The sequence below is a fragment of the Drosophila erecta genome, unplaced genomic scaffold (assembly GCF_003286155.1).
Source record: "Drosophila erecta strain 14021-0224.00,06,07 unplaced genomic scaffold, DereRS2 tig00000092-arrow-pilon, whole genome shotgun sequence".
Lineage (NCBI taxonomy): Eukaryota > Metazoa > Arthropoda > Insecta > Diptera > Drosophilidae > Drosophila > Drosophila erecta.
Window position 1 is genome coordinate 12,215,279 of NW_020825207.1, and position 19,551 is coordinate 12,234,829.

Sequence of the window (19,551 nt, forward strand, 5' to 3'; positions counted from 1 at the left end):
GATCAAGTTTATGTTTACTTTATTTGTTCATTCTTCTTATCATACAGAGTTTTAAGGTTGACTTTCCCCCAAATAGCAAACTGGTGACGACGAGGATGAATGGGGGGATGCAGGCGCTGATGGTTGGGGCAACTCGGTTCCAGTTTCTTATTCATTTGGGGCATATTCACTTAACGTTAGAGAAGAAATACATAAATTTCTTTCGTATTTGGAGGATGCTCTCTCGCCCTGGGCTTTCGCCAGTTCTTCCTTTTAGTAAATTTAAATTTAAACGTGAAACGCAGCACTTCTCGATGGTTATTGTTGTAGTTGTTGTTGAATTTGTTGTTGCCGATGGTGTTGCTATTGCTGTTGCAGCTGGCTGTTCAAGTCGTTGCCCACTTAAATGTTTCGCCTGCCATTCTCGTGTACGCTGCAATGAGAAGAGTCGGCGGCAGGATGGCAGCAAGCCAAAGGAAAACATAATTAATGAACTTTTTAATGAACAGCAGATACAGCTAAATGAATGTAGGTGTGGGTGTGGATGTGGATGTCGGTGGGCTTCGGATGGGATGGTAGTGGGTATTTCGATTTTGGGTGAAATAGTTATACGCGATGGATGCTTTTTCTTTGTGACGGAACGCATTTAGTTGAGGAGTTTCCAATGCCGGGTTTAGTTTTATTGGTTAACCATCGATAGAATGAAGAGCACAAATGCACGCCGTAAGAAGACAAGGGATTTATTGTTATTACCAAAGACCAAACAACAAAATCACTAGTCTTCCATACGGAATACACTCCCAGGAGGACCAATCGGTTAGTTAATAACGAGTTTGGATGGGGTTACGATCAAGCACTTAATTTAACACTTGGGACACAATGCAGACACCACTTTCCAAATTAATCACGCGTTGCCATTGGTTTAGGGCCAGGTTTTGTTGGTGTTAGAGTGTTATTGTGGGGGTGGTTAGACAAATGATAGGAGGTGCATACTTCTTAGTCTGATTGCGACACCAACCTCTGTTGCAGCAGATACTGGGCCATTTGTATTTGCTTGGGCGTGCCCGAGATGGTGATGATACGATCGTTCGAGTTTGGCAGGGGCTCGTCGATGGTGATGTATGCACTGGACTCGTTGCGGATGCGACGGATGCGGCCACCTCCCTTGCCAATAATGGCACCAGCCAGCTGAAACGCAAAGAAACCTATTAGTTCGATTCGATAAATTAAAAATATGGACACCCACCTCTTTCGGAATGGTGACCTGTGTGGTGTTGTTGGGATCATGACCCTGTGGCACATTTGTCGCGGTATTTGGACTGCCATTCGGCCCACCGTTAGTTCCACCGCCAGCATTGAAGCCACCAGCTCCATTAGCTCCACCCAAGGCTCCAACGCCGCCGTTGTTAGCACCACCACTCAGTCCATTGCCTAATCCACCGGGTCCGCCAGGATTCTGACCAAAGCTGCCCAAACTGGGCAGACTGCTGGTACCACCCTGGTTCTGGCTGAAGCTACCAAGGCTTGGCAGACTGTTTGTGCCCTGGGTCTGTCCAAAGTTGCCGGAATTTCCGCCGAAGTCGCTGGGTCCGCCTCCAAAACCGTTGTTGCCAAAGCTACCGCCACCGAAAGGTCCACCCGCGCCACCCCCAAAGCTGTTTCCGGCAAATCCGCCAGCACCACCAGCGCTGTTGCCGAAACCATCAACATCACCGCCACCGCCATTGGCCCACGGGTTGATGAACGGATTGTCGCGTTGTCCCATACCAGCACCTGCCACAGCTCCACCAGCGGCGCCGCCAAAGCGATCAGCTCCGCCACGTCCGCCAGCATTGCCGCGTGCTCCGCCAGCATTGAATCCACCACCATTGCCTCCTGCTGCTCCGCCGGCAGCACCTCCGGCTCCTCCTCCGCCGTTACGATTGTTTCCACGCTGGCTGGGCCGTGTACTGCCACTTCCAGTGCCATAGCCACCATACTCGTCCGCATATACGCGGTCGAAATTCATGGGATCATAGTTATGTATCGCTCCCTTGATGGGAGTGTCCCGGGTGAGTGTGATCACCTCCCGCACCGCATCGATGACCTGGCTCTGCTTGCCCACGGTCTGCACCACACGGTCCGTGCTCTGGGGTGCCACATTCGAGAAGACTTTCAAAAACCGGCAGCCGATGCGCTGTAAAATTCGATGAAAGGAAATAAATTAGTACACTAATTAAAACTTTTTATGTAAGTTGTGATCTTATTATATATATAGAGGATATTTCTAACGTTTTAAAAATTTAACATAATTCATTTCAGGTGCCTAACACTTGTTCTTTGTTTGCAGTGTTCTGTAGCAGCAATATATTCCTAGAAAAACTAGATTTACGGACGAAACAAAAATGTATTATTGTTGCCATTTTGAAAACTGAGTATTACATGGCTAAGTATTTTATTTTCCCAGAATTTAGAACAAAAGGACACACACTGAGCGTTGCAAATCCTGGTCAAGGTCCAGTAAAGACCGAGCCTAAATCAATTTAACCATGACATTGCCCCTGGGTCCTGACCCAAAATTCTGCACAAGTGTGTGTGTGTGTTCTGTGTCCTGCATCCTGGCACAGCGAGCAATGGCTTATAACCAGCATGAAGCAACGACGCGGCAGATGTTGGACATACATAGTTTCTACCTGCGCTGGCATAGGGATTCAGGATTCGGGGCAGCTGTTTGCCCTGCTCTGCATGTAAAGTGGCAGGAAGTGCTTGCCCCCCTACATATTTGATATCCTCTCCGATATCTCTCCATCTCCAGCTCCTCGTCTTGCCTTTCTTTTCCCTGTCTGCGGCGGAAGTGTAAATGAGAAATTTGATAGCCACTTAAGAGGGGACGAACAAGAGGCTCGCACTGATTTCCGAGTGTGAGTGCATGTGTTTGGAGGCCCGCTTCCGTTTCGAATCCGCCATTTCCTCTGGACCCTTTCCAGTTCGTCATTGTCCCCGGTCGCCTGGACGCGTTTCCCATTTTTATTTCTGCCTGGCCGTCTGATGATTGCATCATTCCTAAGCCCATTGCGTGCTGTGTGAGTGTGGTGTGGCAATGACCAAAGGCTGCGTCATGTTGCCCCCCTCTCCCTGGCGACAAAACTCGTTGCGTGTGCTCCAGACAACAATGGCGACATCAAAATTCTGAAGTATACCCCCCGCTCCCTGCGGCAGCCTTTTGCCCCACAATTGGGGCCTGTTCAATGGCCAGGGGAATTGCGTTGAGTCACACAGGGTAGTGTATAAACACACAGGACGACCATGTTCCATGTCAGTGGTCATTCAGTGAATCAAAAATTATTAAATTTAAACATGACAACGGACTGTATCTGCTCCTCGTTTTATCTTTATAGCTGTGTGCGTGTGGATCACGAAATATAGCATACTTTTGGACTTCGCCTAAAATGCTAATATAATGTAAAAAGCTAAACGAATGGCTCACAGCTATAAGAAAAAAGCAAGCTCACCCCAACACATAAACAAACAGTATTTTTAATATTTTTGGCGCCCAACGGGGGGCAACTAGAGTTTCGACAAACTGTCGTTTAGTGGCGCCACTGAGCTAAATAGTAGATTATGTATAGGACTGCCATTGAATGGTGGCACTAAGTGTTAGTTTAATTTCACCAGTTTTTGTTGCTTTACATTTAAATATCACTTTGTTGTATACCTTTTGAACTATCCACTTTTAGCGCGCACTTATTTCATTTAATTCGGGTTAGTTTTCCTTTACATTAAATAGCGACCAACTTTCGATATCATTTTTGTAGTACGATCTCTCCATTGCTTAAAAATATACCTTAATTTTGGGCGATTTCTGCCAATGCGAGATCGTGGATTTTTGTTACGTTATCCTTCGGGGCACCTGGACGTGGCTCATCAAAAGCCGACGTGCGACCACGTTGAAACTCGTTAAACCAATTTTTGATGGTCGCCATGTAAGGAGAAGATTCACCGTACACAGTTTCCAAACGCTCTTTGATTTCATTACGCGAAATTTCATACATCTATGTCAGGCCGGGAACTTATATATATTTCGCGAGTTTAAGGACTCTGGATGCGAGAGCTGGCACAGGAGCAGGAGCAGAAGCAGGAGCACGAGGACCGTTCCCGACCAGCGCCAATGTCGAACTAATTGGGTTCAACGATTGCCAGTTGCCATGTAAGGAGAAGAAGACGCAGGCAGAGAGAAAAAAATGAAAACACTCGCACACAGGCACAGAGTCCACAGTTCCATGAAAGGCAGAAAGGAATATGAACACAAACACACGCACACACACACACACAGAGCAAGAGCAGCGACTGCGGCAGAGTTCGCTCTGCTTCTTCCCTTCGTCCTGCGGCTGCGGCGTTTGTTGTTGTTGTGTGTGTGTCACGGCAGGCCAAAAAGGAAACGCAGGCTGCTGGGACAGCTGCTGCTCAGCTCCCGCTGGCAGCGAAACGGAACCGGTGTATTCAGCTCTCTTCAATTCAAAAAAAAATATATATATATACAAAAAGGAATAAAAATGGAAAGGATACCATCTTCAAAAACTCGAAGTGTGCATACTCTTGATATGAGAACTAAATCTTGAGATTTTCTAGAGATTAGATTTTTTTTCTTAAATCAAAAAGTTCCAATGTTAGATACATAATTAGAAGATAAACAAATAATATACCAATCTTGAGTATTGTTTCTTTGGAAAGTGTATAGAAATAATAGACTATCGACAGGAAATAATGTCAAACTTCCCGCTCAACTAAATTCTCAACTTTATTGCTGTACAAACAGGTCATAAAAACTATAGAACCCTCTGCGGCAAGTTATATTCTTTTTTTCAAAACGCATGCGCAGATGGGAAAAAAATAAAAAAAAACAAAGCAAATGTTATGAGCATAATCCAACAACACGCCATAACTATGTACGTACATATGTGTATATTGGCAAGTTTTCGAGTGAAAATAAGGGCAACCATTAAACAACAAATCGCCTACGATTGATAAGGAAGAACAGAAATGAAAGAAGTGGGATCGAATCATATATGCAGCATCCACTATAAGCAGGATTCTCTTCCATTAAAGGATTCTAGCGAGCTTAGTAAAGCGCTTAAGAGCTGCCAGCACAAGAGGATGAAGATAGAAAGCGTCTTTCGGAAAGAAGAACTGCAAATGGCAATCAAAATTCACTTACTACAACTGCAATTAAAAAACTTTTACGTTCCTATGCACACACGGAAGCACTAGCAAAGCAAAGAAGGAAGCGAACGTAATTGAAGCACCACGCTCACCGTAGGGATATCAGTTACATATTAGTTATAGGTTTAAATTTAAGGCAAAATCTAGATCTTCTACTTGTACTTTGTTTTATATATGCATATATATGTGAAAGCTAACACAGTACCTAGCTACTGCACATTTCTGTTGGTGTCAGGGGAAAAAACCATCGGGAAAATGTTGAGCATTCTATGTAGGGGCGCAGTCAAGGATGCGGCAAACAAGTCGGAAGGAAGCATCAAACTACTAATTTGAAAGCAGTAAAAAGGAACCGGATATTGACGAAATTCCACGGCCGCCGCTCTCCGTTTGCCCCACAAAAGTTCCCTCTAGGAACTTATTAATCAAATGATCAAAGGGAGCCCAGAGCCAACTCAAACCCAAGCGACAAATCGCGCTGGCTGCCAAAATAAAAAAATAAGAAACTATCAGGAAACCAGATGTCGCTGCCAGGACTCGTTGTTCGCTTCAGCTGCCGCAATTCAAGGAATGCCTACGAAAAGGGTGCCCTTTCTTACCATGGCAAGGAAGGTATTCAAGATTGTGCTATTCACTCGCATTTAAAGTCATTATCTTTTTAATTAAATTGTAGAGAAACGGCACTAGAGTCTAGAGCTCCAATTTAGTAGCATTAAGGACGCCAACAAAGAATCGAATACTGTATGCACTAACAGTGAGATCGAAACATTATATATTATGAAGCCCTATATGGTTCTACATTCAAATCGAATGGAAAGAAGCACCCTATATCCCAGTGCCGAGTGGCATGGTATACGTGTGTAGGTAGCACCTGTTTGGCATTCATTAAGACGAAGACGAGCAAGCAACAAATGTAAGCCGCAGGCAGCCAGACGGCAAAGCAGGCAAGCGGGCTGAAACAAAAGCCAATGGCACGCTCAGTCCTCAAATGCATTTTAGGGCATTTCGGATTTACGCACACGCACACACACAATGGATGACGACGGCTGCAGGATCAGCCTGCCTGGTGGAGTCGAAGTAGAAGCAGCTGTCGCTCATTATTGTGAGACCCTGACAGATGCCTCTCCTGCCTCCTTGGCACAGGACAACATTTTAATGGGCAGCAACATGAAACACGAAACAGTTGTCTATGAACCGTGAGCCTATATCGGCCACACATGTCCAAGGAATGCGACAATTTTGGATCCAGATTGGGGGAAAATGTTTTAAAAATAATCTAATCTAAGGCGCAGCTAAGCGGAGAAACGAACTAAATAGATAGAACGAGCTCAGCCTGGGGAAGTAATTATGATAACCCCAAGCGAGGAAAACCGGCTTCGTCAGAAACTCAGAGCGGGAAACGGCAGAAGGATAAAGCCAAATGGAAAGGAAACAGCTGCTTGCAGGGCCAGTTGTGGCCATTGCCCATGTTGTTCTTGCCGCAACGAAGAAGGCAGTAAAGTAACGAGGACGACTTCCTTTTTTCAGCCAAGACGCAACCGAAAGGGGACCAAATACAAAAAGAAAAAGAAGGTACAAATTCAAAGACAGGCAAAAAATGCTAGTCGGTGAGGCACAAACTTAGTATTCTTCTGCCCATTCTGATCATCTGCTGTGGCCATCAAAGCGGCGGACGGCAGCTGCAAGGATGCTGCTGCGAAGGAGCTGCGAGTCTCGTCTAAGAAATTCATAATAACAATACAGCAACTTAGGCAACAGAACGAAAAGAGGGCACGATGCTGTGCTGTGGAACATACAGACGTAAGCTTTTTGTTTGCCGCCGCGGACTTGTTGACCTCCATAAAAACAGCGCAGCAGCGCAAAAGTATGAATATGCAAGCGCAGAACAGAAAGTAGGAGGCACTTTTAATCCAAGGCGGCTTGGGCAGGATAGTGTTCCAATTAAAATGCAGCCCCTCCTGTCGTCGCTAATTAATGAGCCAAGCCAAATTGCGGATGGAAAAAAGGGCAGATGCAGGTGTAGGTGCAAGGAAACCCAAGAGTTCGCCAATTGATTCACACTCCATCGCAGCCCACACTTCGCAATCGACCCCAATCCTGCACAGCGAGCCTCACATTGCGAATTGCGCAATTGAAAAGCGTTTGGCGTGTCCGGGAACCGTTTTCAACCCACCTGCCCTTCGCACCTGCCGTTTGGTATTTGCCAGTGAAGAGGCTGCCAAAGTGACAAGTGCGTTATGAAAGCCTTGGCACAAACGTCAGCAACAGATTCCCCAACTGAACGCCATTCCAAACCGTACACTCATTGATGGAAATGCATTCTACTGTCGTTGCCACGGAGCAAGGACCTGTGCGGACGGAGCCCGGCGAAACTGGATGCCAGGACGCAGCAGCATAACTCGCATAAAGTTTTCGATTTAACCAAGCGCAAAGTTATGTTGACGGGTTTCGGCTTCACGTGACTGCCGCAAACGTTCGGGATCGTCAAAAACATGTCACAAATTCCCACTAACAATGCGGGCTTCCTCACGTCCTGACCTCCATCTCCTTCTGCACTTATGTCCCTCCTCCCTCGTTCCCACTATTCGCTCATAATAGGCCCAATTAAGTTAGCCTTCATTTGTCATGGCTGGCTGGCGATGTCAGTTGACCGCAGGACACTGGCATTATATGGCATGGAGAGTCGTGTGAACGCCGCACATTCGAAGGCACAACTGGGAATTACATCAGAAATAGCGGAAATACTTGAGCTAAATATGTAATCAGCAAGAGCCTTGGGATCGGGGACCTCAATATGTGACAGGTCTTGTAATAGACGTCCCCAGTCTGTCCATCGGCTGTCGTTTCCCACAACAAAGTCCGGCTCACTCAGACCGCAATGTAATAGTTGGTTCGTATGAAAATTACACGATCGATAAAAATTGTAACATTATAATTATACAGCCTAAACATATATCTAATACTAATTACTAATATAGAATGCTATTCTTTTATATTTCTAGTTCCCCTAAACTTATTACCATGTTGCAGGCCATTAAAGCCCAGTTCTTAGTAATCTACTAGAGTTTATGGGATAAGGGATATTGCATTAGGTTACTCACATCGCGGATCTCCTTGATCTTCTGTCCACCTTTGCCAATGACACAGCCGGCCAAGCTCTGATGGATAAGTAGGCGCACATCAAAGTCCTCGTCGCGCTGTTGGAAGAACAATTAGGGGGGTTATCAATCTTGAGCACAAATGCAATGGCAAAACATCGCTTACCTCTTCAAAGTATTTCAGCATTTCGGTGATAATCTCCAATGTGGACTCTATATCCGCCGATATTTGGATGGTTCTGTTCGAGCGATTAAACGTGCATAGAAATTTGTTTGGATTTTTTGATTTTTATAGTGAGTGTTGGCGAAAAAAGAGAAAGAAGTGAGGGGAAACGCATATTAGAGTAGAACATTAAGTGAAAATTATTTAAGGTCTAACATTGTGTTCTTTTTCTTTCTTTCTGTTTAACTTCGGGGTCCATTAAACAAACTTGGGCAGAGAGATTCGGTGAGATAGAGAGAACAAGAGGGCGAGCAAGTGAGATTCTGTCCCTGTTGCCAAGTATCAAAACAACAATACCACACAAGGACACACAAGACGCTTGCTGGGATTTCGATATGGACAAATGGATGATCTCAGGCCAGCGGATTGGCCCTTGGCTCTGGGCTGATTTCCGATTTCGGTAAAAATAACCATAGGCCGTGCATTTTGGTATGGGTTAATCGGGGTAGTTGAGGTGCATTGCGGATTAGTATACGATTAGGATTAGGATAAGCCGGAGAGCGAGATCAAGAGACGGAGCTAGTTAGACTGCGGCAAGCTTGGTTGCAATACTACTACAAATACGGATTGAGACACCTAGTGCCTGATATTTTTCTAGTTTTTTTCTTTTTTTTGGGAGGGTGGGGGTAGGACACATCACAATGTTCATGTACTTATTTATAGATGGGTACAGCTAGCGCATACAAGACGTACAGAGAGATCTAGATGGGCTAAGGCTATGTTTAAACACGAAACCCGAGTACCACTCGGCTCGGTGCTTGTGGGTCCACACAATATACGAGTATAGGATATGCATTGAAGAGATGCGATTATAATCTAGTAATTGGTAAAAGGTTAAAGTTTTTTGTGGTTTACCGTTCGGGGCCTTGGGAATCGTCGACAGACACAGTGGCTTTATACTGTGCCCCACATTATTCACACATATTTGGAGACACGGGCGGGCAGGCAGGCGGGCGGTTGATGGGCGGGCGGGCGTTCGGTATCGGTATCAGTTTCGGTCGATGGACGGGCGGGCGGGCAATCAGATAGGCGGGCGGACGGGCGATTGGTTGGTCGATGGACGGGCGATTTAGTATAAGTAATTGTATATCGGTTGATTGATTCGCCGTTTTCATTTTCATATATAGAAAGGCATTTCACACAGGGAGGGGGGGAGGTCACCCACACAGATACAAACCCACATGGCACATGGAAATGGGAATTCGCACGCGTATATATACAGATATTTGAATATATATAGATATAGGCGTATATTATAGCCAGATTTTGTAGCATAGTGCACGGCAACAGGGGGTGCAATTCGGTTCGGGTTCGAGTTCAAGTTCAAGTTTCGACATCGGGCCAGGCCAGTTTCAGATTCAGATTCGGATTCATATACGAATTCAGATACGGATACAGATATAGATCCGAGGTTACCCAGTACCCGGGTGGGACATATAGACCAGAGACCATGGACCAGCGGTGCAGAGTGATGGTGCGGGCGGGCGGGCGTTTGATTGGTTGGTTTGAGGTTCGATTCGATCGATAAGGTTCGGTTCGATTCGGTTCGATTCGATTCGATTCAGATGAGCGTTTGAAGATTTTTGTTGGACGTGCGAACCGACGACAGTTTGGTATATATTGGTTTTGTTCAAATCGAAATCGAATTCAAAATCGATTTGTTGGTTACATATGGGGTGTACGCAAGAATAGAGAGAGAGAGAAGAGAGAGAGAGAGAAAATTGTTCATTTAGTTAAAAGGTTAATTAGCGGTGTAAATTTATCGTTTTATTTTCATATTCTTTTCTTATTGAGTTATATAAAAAACTGAATTTTTGTCCAGATTTTGATTAAATAAAGCGCCTTTAGTATATATTACACATATTGCATCCAAGCTTCATGGATTAGATTCCCCTAAGATTGTATTTCAAATGTTCCTTTTTTTCAGTAACGAAACGATAAATAAAGAGAAACAGAGATTCGAAACACGGAAGCCAAACAGAGAAAGTAAGAGATAGCATTAGAGAAAGAGCGTTAGTCGAGTGCAGGGACCCGAGTTAGTGAGAAGCGTGTTGGTATTCGACTAGGATTTGGGTTTCTCCAGGACCTCCGCCTACATAGAGATCGATCGAGGGAGCGTGAGACGAAGATAGTGGGGAAGTGAGAGAAAGAGAGAGAAGTAGAGAAGGGGAAATTTGGCGACCATACCGATGCAAAAGACAGGGTTCTCTTCGGATTCGGTGTTGGTTTTGTGTTCGGTTTTCGGGAATTTCCCAGCTTCACTTCGAGCTGGAGAATTGGACGGCTACTAACAGAGGCAAAGTCGAGAGAATTGAGAAAGAGTTGGACAGAGAGAGGGAGACAGAGTTCGCTAGAGAGACACACAATGACAGAGGCAGAGGCTTTCGGGATTCACTGGGGACATGGGTTCGATTTGGTTACTTTCGCTTGTAAGTTTCTAATTTGTGGTGCAACAAATAAGACAATTGTAAATAATACTTGACGCTTCAATAGTGAATTATGCTGTTTGTTTGTCTATCTTTTTGTTTTTTGTTTTGAGCTGACTATGGGATTCATGTGTTTATTATAGTACCTGAGTCCTCATCTTCTGAATGTGCTGTCCTCCTTTGCCAATCACAGCTCCAGCAATCTGTTAAATTATAAAAGATAGAAAATAATTTGCATAAAATAGTTCGTTAAAAAAGGCCTTTAGGCATTAGGTAATCCACTTAAATTTATTTGACAGCAATTAACTTACACTGCTCGGAATCAGTATGCGAACGGTCTCCTCGTTGCGGCGATTGCGCTTCTGGTCCTGTGGTCCCTCCCCTGCATCGTTCATTTCACGCTTCATTCTCAGTCTCTCTGGAATCGGAAAGGCGGAATTCGGAATTCGATTAATATCGCAATTGTTTAGCCAACTATGTTGATCTTTGGCCAGTTTCGGTTCAACTGGCAGATAAAATCGAACTGCCACTGCCTCGAGTCAACCACTCTCGGCATCTGTAAATCGTTGTGGGCCGAACAGAGTTGTCAGCTTAGCTACCAGTTCATTTGGCTAGATATTGAAGTTTAGTTGAGAAACTAAGAAACCCATTGTTTTATTCCAAAGTAAGCAGGTTAACAGTATATCTCTTACGAACAATCTGTGGAATATCTATGATACTACTGCTATATCTATCAAATTAGCGAATTAATAATGGCCTTTTGAAGACCTGGCATCACTGATGAACACATTCAGAGAAGGCATGAGGTGAGTCGCAGGTTTGTTGTCGTTTTTTGCCCACCGCAATTGAATAACAATTTAATTCAGTTTCCATTTCAGAGCTAAGCTCTGTGCCGATCCGATCTGGTTCGTGCCGCAGCTGCACTTGGCTGCGATTCATCTCGGTGGCCCGCGCGTTGCACTTCCAATTTGGGAGGCATCAATCATCAAGTATACGCCCTGTGCCGCACTTCAGCCCCCTAAAAGCCCAGTAAGCGGAAATGCCAGACAACCAACGCTCCAACGAAACCCCTATATATAGTATTTCTATAAAAATATTCTTGTGTAGCACTGCATGTATGATTTATATATGCTGGCATAATTGAGCAAACCAACATGCGCAACTACAATACGAATTGTAACGAAAAATTATAAATTTATGGAAAGGGAGCTGGGGGCAGTGGGTGAGAGTTGGATTCAACAATTGTTCGCCTTTGTGTGGACCGCCCACGGCAATAAGTTGAAATCCCTCATTATTTCCAGGGACCTCAGGTATATAAACTTTTTGTTTCCATTCCCTAAAACTGAGTATCTCAGCTTGTACACAAGCATTTATAGATTTCAGTCGAAGTTGCGATATTTATCATATAGAGAGTCGAAAGAAATATTTTAAACCTATTTCTGATCGCAGAGTATTCTCACTTCGATGAGTAAAAATCAGTTCAACATCTGTTGGTTTTATTGTGGTTTCATATGTCAAAACGCCAATTGTCCAAGCTGCTGTTAAGTTGTCAAAAATCTGTTCGATATAACAATGAGCAAACAGCAGCTTCGGAAGATTAAATGAATTTTTCGAGGGCTCAAGAGGCGGCTTAAAATTTGACTCGACTTGAAGTACAGGTGGTGTAGTACATTATTTGAAGAGTGAGTGGGCAGAGCTTAAAGAAATGGTAGCCACCTTCAAATCGGAGTTGATCAAGCCTTTGGAGGGTGATGCAATCGTAATCGGTAGAATTTGGCCATTAAATTTGACAGATTTTCACCAGAAATATAAGGTGAGAATGAGAAAACCCATGCACTACTTAAGTATGATAGTGGTTTTTGACACCAAGTTACCTTCTTTTGTTTTCAAAAATATCACAATGTTTCACTAATATAATTATTGTTGGCGGAGATCTTATAGATTTGCTTCTCACTTTCACAGACTTGGTTTTTTAGTGCTATAACACCGTGGATCTGAGGATCCAACCAAATGAATAGAGCCAGTGCAGAAAGCACCGCCCGAGAGTCCTGTACGAAAACTAATGAACTCAATTTACCAGAACTGGGGCTATTTATACCGGAAAACCCATCCATATAATGCCCAAGGGCTGGCCAATCGGAAGCTATAGGATCCGTATATAGACAGCGGAAATCGTCGACCAATAGAAATCGTACAAATCAAGTGACAATACCGAAAACGGGGGAAGTTACCGCTTTTGGACACCGGATGCTAGGCAACCAGGATAATTGTACTGGACTGACCATAACAGAAACTCTATACGGACCATAGAATAGATAAGTTCCTATGTACGAAATGGGGGCGAATACCCTATATACGGATACAAAATATTGGTATCATGGGAGGAAAGTGCAGTTCTCTATTGGAACTTTACATATGTGAGATATGGATTCATTATATAAATTTCGTTCCTTTCCTACCCCAACCGCAAGGTATTTATATATCATATAGAGCCACAAATTGTATAGTAATTTTCTATGCATGTATGTTGGAGGACTGGGTATTGGATTTTAAGTTCGACATTAGTCTAATAACCAGGGGTTTAAATGGCGCAAGGGGACTGCAGTTTTCTTGCAGCTATATGTGCCTTTTCGAGGGAACTTCAGCTGATGTTTTCACATTATGCATATTTTAAGGGCTAAATAAACGGATCATCAGTGGAGTGAGCTGGCGAAGTTGAGGCAATAAGAGGCGGAACCCGTTTGTCTAAGATAGCAAATCGTTTAACTATTGATAGAGCAATCGCCATATAGGGTCCAGTCCCTCGACTAAATGCCTGTGAAATGCAACAAATTGCGCTGACCTGGACAAATATCATTAAGTGGGCGGCCCACGATGACGTGGCATTAGAGGGGCCTTCATTGCACTTTGCATGTGCATCTGATAGACATGGATTATTCAGGTAAATTGCAATAATTTCAAAACTCCAGTCCTTGCAAGATGAACTACTCCCCTCCCCAACGACTCATGTGCCACACAAAGAATGGGGCCACCCAAAGTAATAACCAATGAAGCACTGGGAGTATTAACAGCCGTTCCCAATGGGTTGGCAATCTAATTATAGGGTAATTTCAGTGACAGAGCACTTGGACCGCACCATTTACAATTGGCAGCCCTAAGACCGGAAGAGCAATTTCAAAATGGAAAAGAATCGAAGATTGCTTCCGTTCTTATCAGCACCTTTTGATTGCAGTTTGCGCGAGTGTGTGTGTGTGTGTGGTGTGGTTAGACGAGCGATAGAAGAACTTTTCCAGCCAGAAATTGGGCACCTAGCAGCCTCCCAGGAGCAGACATTGCAATGGAGGCATGGTAGCAAGGGAACAAAAAGTTAGCAAGCTGTTCGCATTCCTGAAAGTGACATAAATGACAGGTACACAATTATGTGAAAATCATTTGATTGCTGTCCACATCCTGTTCAAATAGCTTTTGACAGCGCACACGCGTCCAACCAACCAACCCACACCCATAAGCCACCCTTCTTCGCCATCCACCACCCCAAATGCCACCCACCAGCCACAATAAGCGACAATAATTTAAGTTGCTCGGCCAGGTGAGTGCTTGGAACTTTTTTCCCCTTTTTTTGTGCATATTTCCCCCCAGGCCAATACACTAATACGCAGGTGGGCTGGCTGACCACAAAAACGCAAACACAGCAGCTACAATGGTAGGAAGATAAAGGCACGGGGGGAACCGCTGGAGAGTTTATGTCCAGCGAGACGTGGCAGTCCACACGAAAACGCGGTTTGTGGCTACCCACCAAAATGCAAGAAACATAAGCTGAGAAAGGTTAATTTCAGCTAAGTGAAAAGTGTATACCCTGATCCAAAAGCTCAATTGATCAATATAACTCATTAAAGCGTTACAACGTGTAATTTTTTAAAGCCCTATAAATGGTTGTTCTCTAACCTGGATTATGAAATGTTATTCAAAATGGCACATGTGTGTTACATGTGTATAAATTCCAATAAACTTTAAGTACGCTGTATCTAGCGTGTCATTTATCGTGTCATGTATCAAAATAAAACACCTACCAAGCAATTTTACAATGTTTTAAGCCCTTTTAAGTAATTTTTTTAGTTTTATTTACAGATGAGTTACTATATATTTAAGAAAAGATTCGAACAAGCAGTCAATATAAATATATGATAGGTAATATTAATTTGAAGGAATTCATGTCACGTTTGTATCCACACACGTGTCTCTGTGTTCACGCCTAAAGTCGTACTTGCTCCTGCCACATCCTGCCGTGCATTTTGCCAGCGTAATTGGGCGTTGGGTGTATGCGTTTCAACTCTATAATTTAGCGGAAAAACAGCTAATGGACGTCATGTCTAACCAAAAAAAAAAAAAAAAAAAAAAAAAACATAGGGAAAAAGGGAAAAGCAGAGCCCGGAACCAGAGGAAGGAATCAGGTTGAGGATATGGCCACGAAAGTTGGGCACCATGGACGGAAATGCATACAATTGACAATTCTCATCGCCCCCGCACTGCGAGTGTATTTGTATGTGTGTGTGTCCTGTTTGTGCTTTGTGGCCTGTCCACTTCAAGGCTTTTATGGACATGTCAGCGTGCTTAGCGAGCAGCCCGACTGAACTTCCCCCATCGCGTGTGCCCCCACAAATCGGACGCAGGCGGTGGCATAGTGGGGCGTTCAGTTCAGCTGGTCCCTGCGCTAATAACTAATGTGCTTATGGCGTGTGCCATGTAGTGGTTGCTGCTCCGCCAGTCTATCCCATGGTATTCTATTCTAGTCCGCTCTGTCCTGCTCTGCTGGCTTCCCTTCAGTCGTTCATTTATGTTCTCGTCCAACTTCCACAGTCTGATTACTATAGTTCGACTTGTCTTTGGGTGGTGCACGACAAGAAAAAGTTTGTGACTTACGTTTGCTAATCAAGATAGCCGAATCCATAAATGAAAAGCCATATTTATTAGCAAATCGCTAGTAAAGGATTATCTATAAAGCACAATTTTCACATTTTCTAACTACTGCGAGAAATGGGAAAATATTTTTCAGTGCACTCCTCCCCTCCCCATCCTCTTCTCAATCGGTCAACCCCTGAAGTTGTTGCATTATTAAAAGCCTTCGATTGAAAAGTACTTTTCTGTCTTCCCACTCCAATTGTAGTCGCAGCTCCATACTTCATTATTTCCCTTATTGCGTTGGCTTTATCTATTGCTGCGTTTGTCAACTGCATCTCTCGACAATCCATTCTTGGCTAATTAATTGGAAATATAAGAATTGCCTTGCAGCAATAGAAATTCACGTCAAGGTTTGAAAATCAATAAAACTCGCTTGAACACAAAACGTGTTTAAGGCAATTTTTTCTTCTTTTTTTTGTACTGCGATTTGCATAAAAATATTTGTGCTTCTTCTCTACAGCATTTTTCGTCTGTCATTTGAGACAAAAGCCATCGAAAATCATTGAGTGGAACATGTTTTGCGAATGCGATTGAGGAGGGAGAAGGTTTTTACCAAAGAATGACACTTGTGAGCTCAAAAATAAGCATTTCTCTGGGCAACCAACCAGCATAGTTAACCCATATAAACAGATGATAAATTCTAGGAATTCACCTATGTATATGCGGGCAACATAACCGAGATGTTTGTGGCACTTATTTGTACCAGGAAACAGATTCATGTGGGAAATCAACAACATCAAAGCGACCTACATCCGACAACCAATTACTGTACAATTGCAACTCCACAATATTATTTTTTTTATTTATTTCGTTTGCCCATGCTGGGCTGATTGCATTGAAAATATGGCAAGCAACATACATTTTTTATTCTCCGAGAGCGATTTAGAACGCAAAGCTACCAATGACAATAAGAAATGCGAAATATATACACTCATGTAGAGAATATAGGCCAACACACATGGATAACATATATTACATTTAAATATTTGATTTTTCGCTATTTGTCATCTTGAATTAAACAAAAATATAGCGATACTTACTTGTCATGTTCTTTATTTAACGATGACAAATTGAAAACCTCGATAAATAAGCTGCAAATGAAATATAATGAAAATTACAACGATTTTCGCATGCGTAAAACTATTTTTAAATGGTGAAGCAATACGAAATTTAAAACTGTATTCTTGCGTACTCGTTAAATTATAGATAAACTTAATGAAGAAACCTAAATAATAGTTGGAAAAAAAACTATAGAAGTTTAAGACTGAAAATGTTACCGCCAAACTGACACAAATTACATCCACATTTTACTGCATTTAAACATTTTACTGCAGAATGTTGTAATTAGTGGAAGACACTTCTCCTTATATGCAATTAAATTATGAGAAGTTTGCTTTCATAAATATGATTTGCGTATTATTTTTATGAATATACTATCGTTCTGAATATACGTTTCTCAATTTTTTGTACCTAAAAAATTGATAAGACTACTAATTTTATGCAAGACATTATTTCCTTGTTTTACTGTGAGTTAAAACTAAAAACAAACAACATTAACATGATGCTGAGATGTGTGAAATTTCCATGGCTGTTGACCAAATTTTAAAAGGCCAGAAATCTGCGGGTTGAAAAGTACAGAGAGACCAAGAGAATAAACAAAACAAACTATTTAGGTGTGTCACAGAAATTTCTTCCAATCGCAAGTCAAATATTGGTGTCAAAGAAATTTTGAAGTGATTTTAAAACCTAGCAACGAAAGATTATCTACTTTTTTTCATACCATATATACACACATATTTAAATTATAAAACAAGACTATTTAGTATTTGTTTGCTGACCGATTTTTAAGGCAGCACCGTTTACGTGAGAATTCAGTTCAATGTCAACGAACGCGTGCAAATTACCGCGAAATATCTTTGGAATTGCTTCACTCGAAATAAACGCTAGAAACACAAAAATACCTCGGCCAAAAAAGGCAAATAAAAGCGAATTTTTTGCGCAAAACTGGAAATCTAAGCAGAGACAAAGGAGATTCGTCACAATCGCCAAAGAACGAAAAGCAAAAGTCGAGTCTTTACGACCTGCAGAATTGCTGGTAAGATTTGCAGACGGAAGAAGAGAACTGTTGTTAAAAAGCTGCAAACACCAATCAGTTAAAGAATGGGGGGCAAAGAGAAGAGCGGCTGGGAAGAGGGGGAGGCGAGTAGGTGGTAATAAGCTGCACCCAGACGACAAGCAAAACAACAACGACAACAGTTAGCTCCCATTGAACTCGCTGTTGTATTTGTCTCTCTCATTAGCCGCTCTTTGCCATTTCCTCTGCTTCTCCGTTTTCTACGTACCTCATCGATTGATGCTAAAAACTATGAATAAAATATAGGTTAGGCCTTTTCCTTATTTGTAAAAAGCCAACGAGCGTTGAACTCGTCTCGTAGCGTGGGAGTTTTACTTTCGGAGCAACGAAACTATTTTGTTTTGATTTTATCTCGGCAAATTATAATGAAATTTATGCACCGGTGTAACCGCGTGGAGATATAAGAAAAAGGGAAGAAAGTAAAAAGAAAAAAAGGCAAATGTAAAAAACAAAACAAGCGACCAAAGCGGAGGGGCCAATGATAAAAACAACAACTATGCGACTCTGTACTTTAAGTAAAAGCCGGCATGCGTGCGAGCAAGCGAGAGAGAATTAGAGGACGGGCGGCAGAGCGAGAGAGAGCTAGGAATATTTCTGTGCGCCCCGGTGGTTGTAATAAAAAGGAAAAAAAAACTGTAAAAGTGAAGCGCCGAAGCCAAAAGAACGAATTGGGGGGTGTAGTTAAAAGTCTCACTATAATGCTATGAAAAATTGGCATGTATTGGGGAATCTTTTTCGCAGATATGTATTCAGGAAAACACAAGACCACACACACGCATACACACACACCGCTTTTAGCCTGGTTTATTTGCCTCGCAAATTCGCTTTTCATTTGCGTCCCCCAGGCAAAAGACAAAAAAAAAAGAATGTACAAGAAAAACTCACCTATCGGGATGCCTTTGTTTTTCTTCAGCTGCAAATACGCTGATGCCGCGAAACTTAATCACTTAACCGTCCAAATGGTATTCAACACGCTTTTGTTCGCCACTAAACGCTGGCTGGTAAAATATTATTCAAAATATGTATAGCACAAACACACGAGAGCTGACTTAAAATGCACAAAATTTTAGAGAGGAATTGGAAAATGGCGTATCACCCTGTCATCGATACCTAACTATCGATATGTGCAGACCGAGGACGGAGGTTTCACACTGACTTTACTGTACAGTATACTGTTGCTCACAATATTTTTGTTTTGTACGTTGTAGAAAAAAATTTTAAACTTATGCTTCAATAGATTATCGGCTATAGCTGCTGGGGCTTTCAGCCGGACTTCAACAGTATATTTACTTTCAGTATTTGTTACAACAATATTTACAATTATTTACAATATATATACAGTGATTAACAATTGGGGGATTACGGAGATTTGCTATTTGTACTACGAGAGAAAGTTTTCAGTAGATGGATTATGTTTGCTTTTTTTCAGAAATTTAAGTAATTTTTAAGATGTCTGTAAGGTTTAAATTCGGGTTGCTGGATATATGTGTTTGGAGGGCGATGCAATCTTCTAGGATGTACTGTTGCTTAGTATTT

At 42.6% G+C, this 19,551-nt stretch overlaps 1 protein-coding gene across 6 annotated transcripts; it reads right to left on the minus strand.

The window, feature by feature from the left end:
* Nucleotides 1-2: 2 nt before the first annotated feature.
* On the minus strand, nt 3-19,146 carry LOC6547397 (heterogeneous nuclear ribonucleoprotein K). Of its 6 annotated transcripts, none has more exons than XM_001974892.3 (9): nt 18,901-19,143; nt 11,234-11,340; nt 11,069-11,125; nt 9,352-9,395; nt 8,440-8,512; nt 8,277-8,372; nt 1,226-2,155; nt 998-1,167; nt 3-412 (listed from the first exon to the last, which is right to left on the minus strand). In XM_001974892.3, the coding sequence occupies exons 2-9, from the start codon at nt 11,327-11,329 to the stop codon at nt 382-384; spliced, it is 1,497 nt and encodes a 498-aa protein (XP_001974928.1). In that variant the 5' UTR covers nt 11,330-11,340; nt 18,901-19,143; the 3' UTR covers nt 3-381. The 6 variants fall into 6 exon arrangements, with proteins under 6 accessions (XP_001974928.1, XP_015012199.1, XP_026836672.1 ...); XM_015156713.2 differs by having other exon boundaries at nt 973-1,167; XM_026980871.1 differs by lacking the exon at nt 18,901-19,143 and adding an exon at nt 16,922-16,967.
* Between the last annotated feature and the right edge of the window lie 405 nt (nt 19,147-19,551).

Bases quoted from the DNA above. Each gene is read 5' to 3' on its own strand.
- LOC6547397 (XM_026980871.1), bottom strand. The intron at 11,126-11,233 runs GTAAGTTAATTG...ATAATTTAACAG, and splicing joins GCATACTGATTCCGAGCAGT to ATTGCTGGAGCTGTGATTGG. The intron at 413-997 runs GTTGGTGTCGCA...TTCTCATTGCAG, and splicing joins CAGTATCTGCTGCAACAGAG to CGTACACGAGAATGGCAGGC.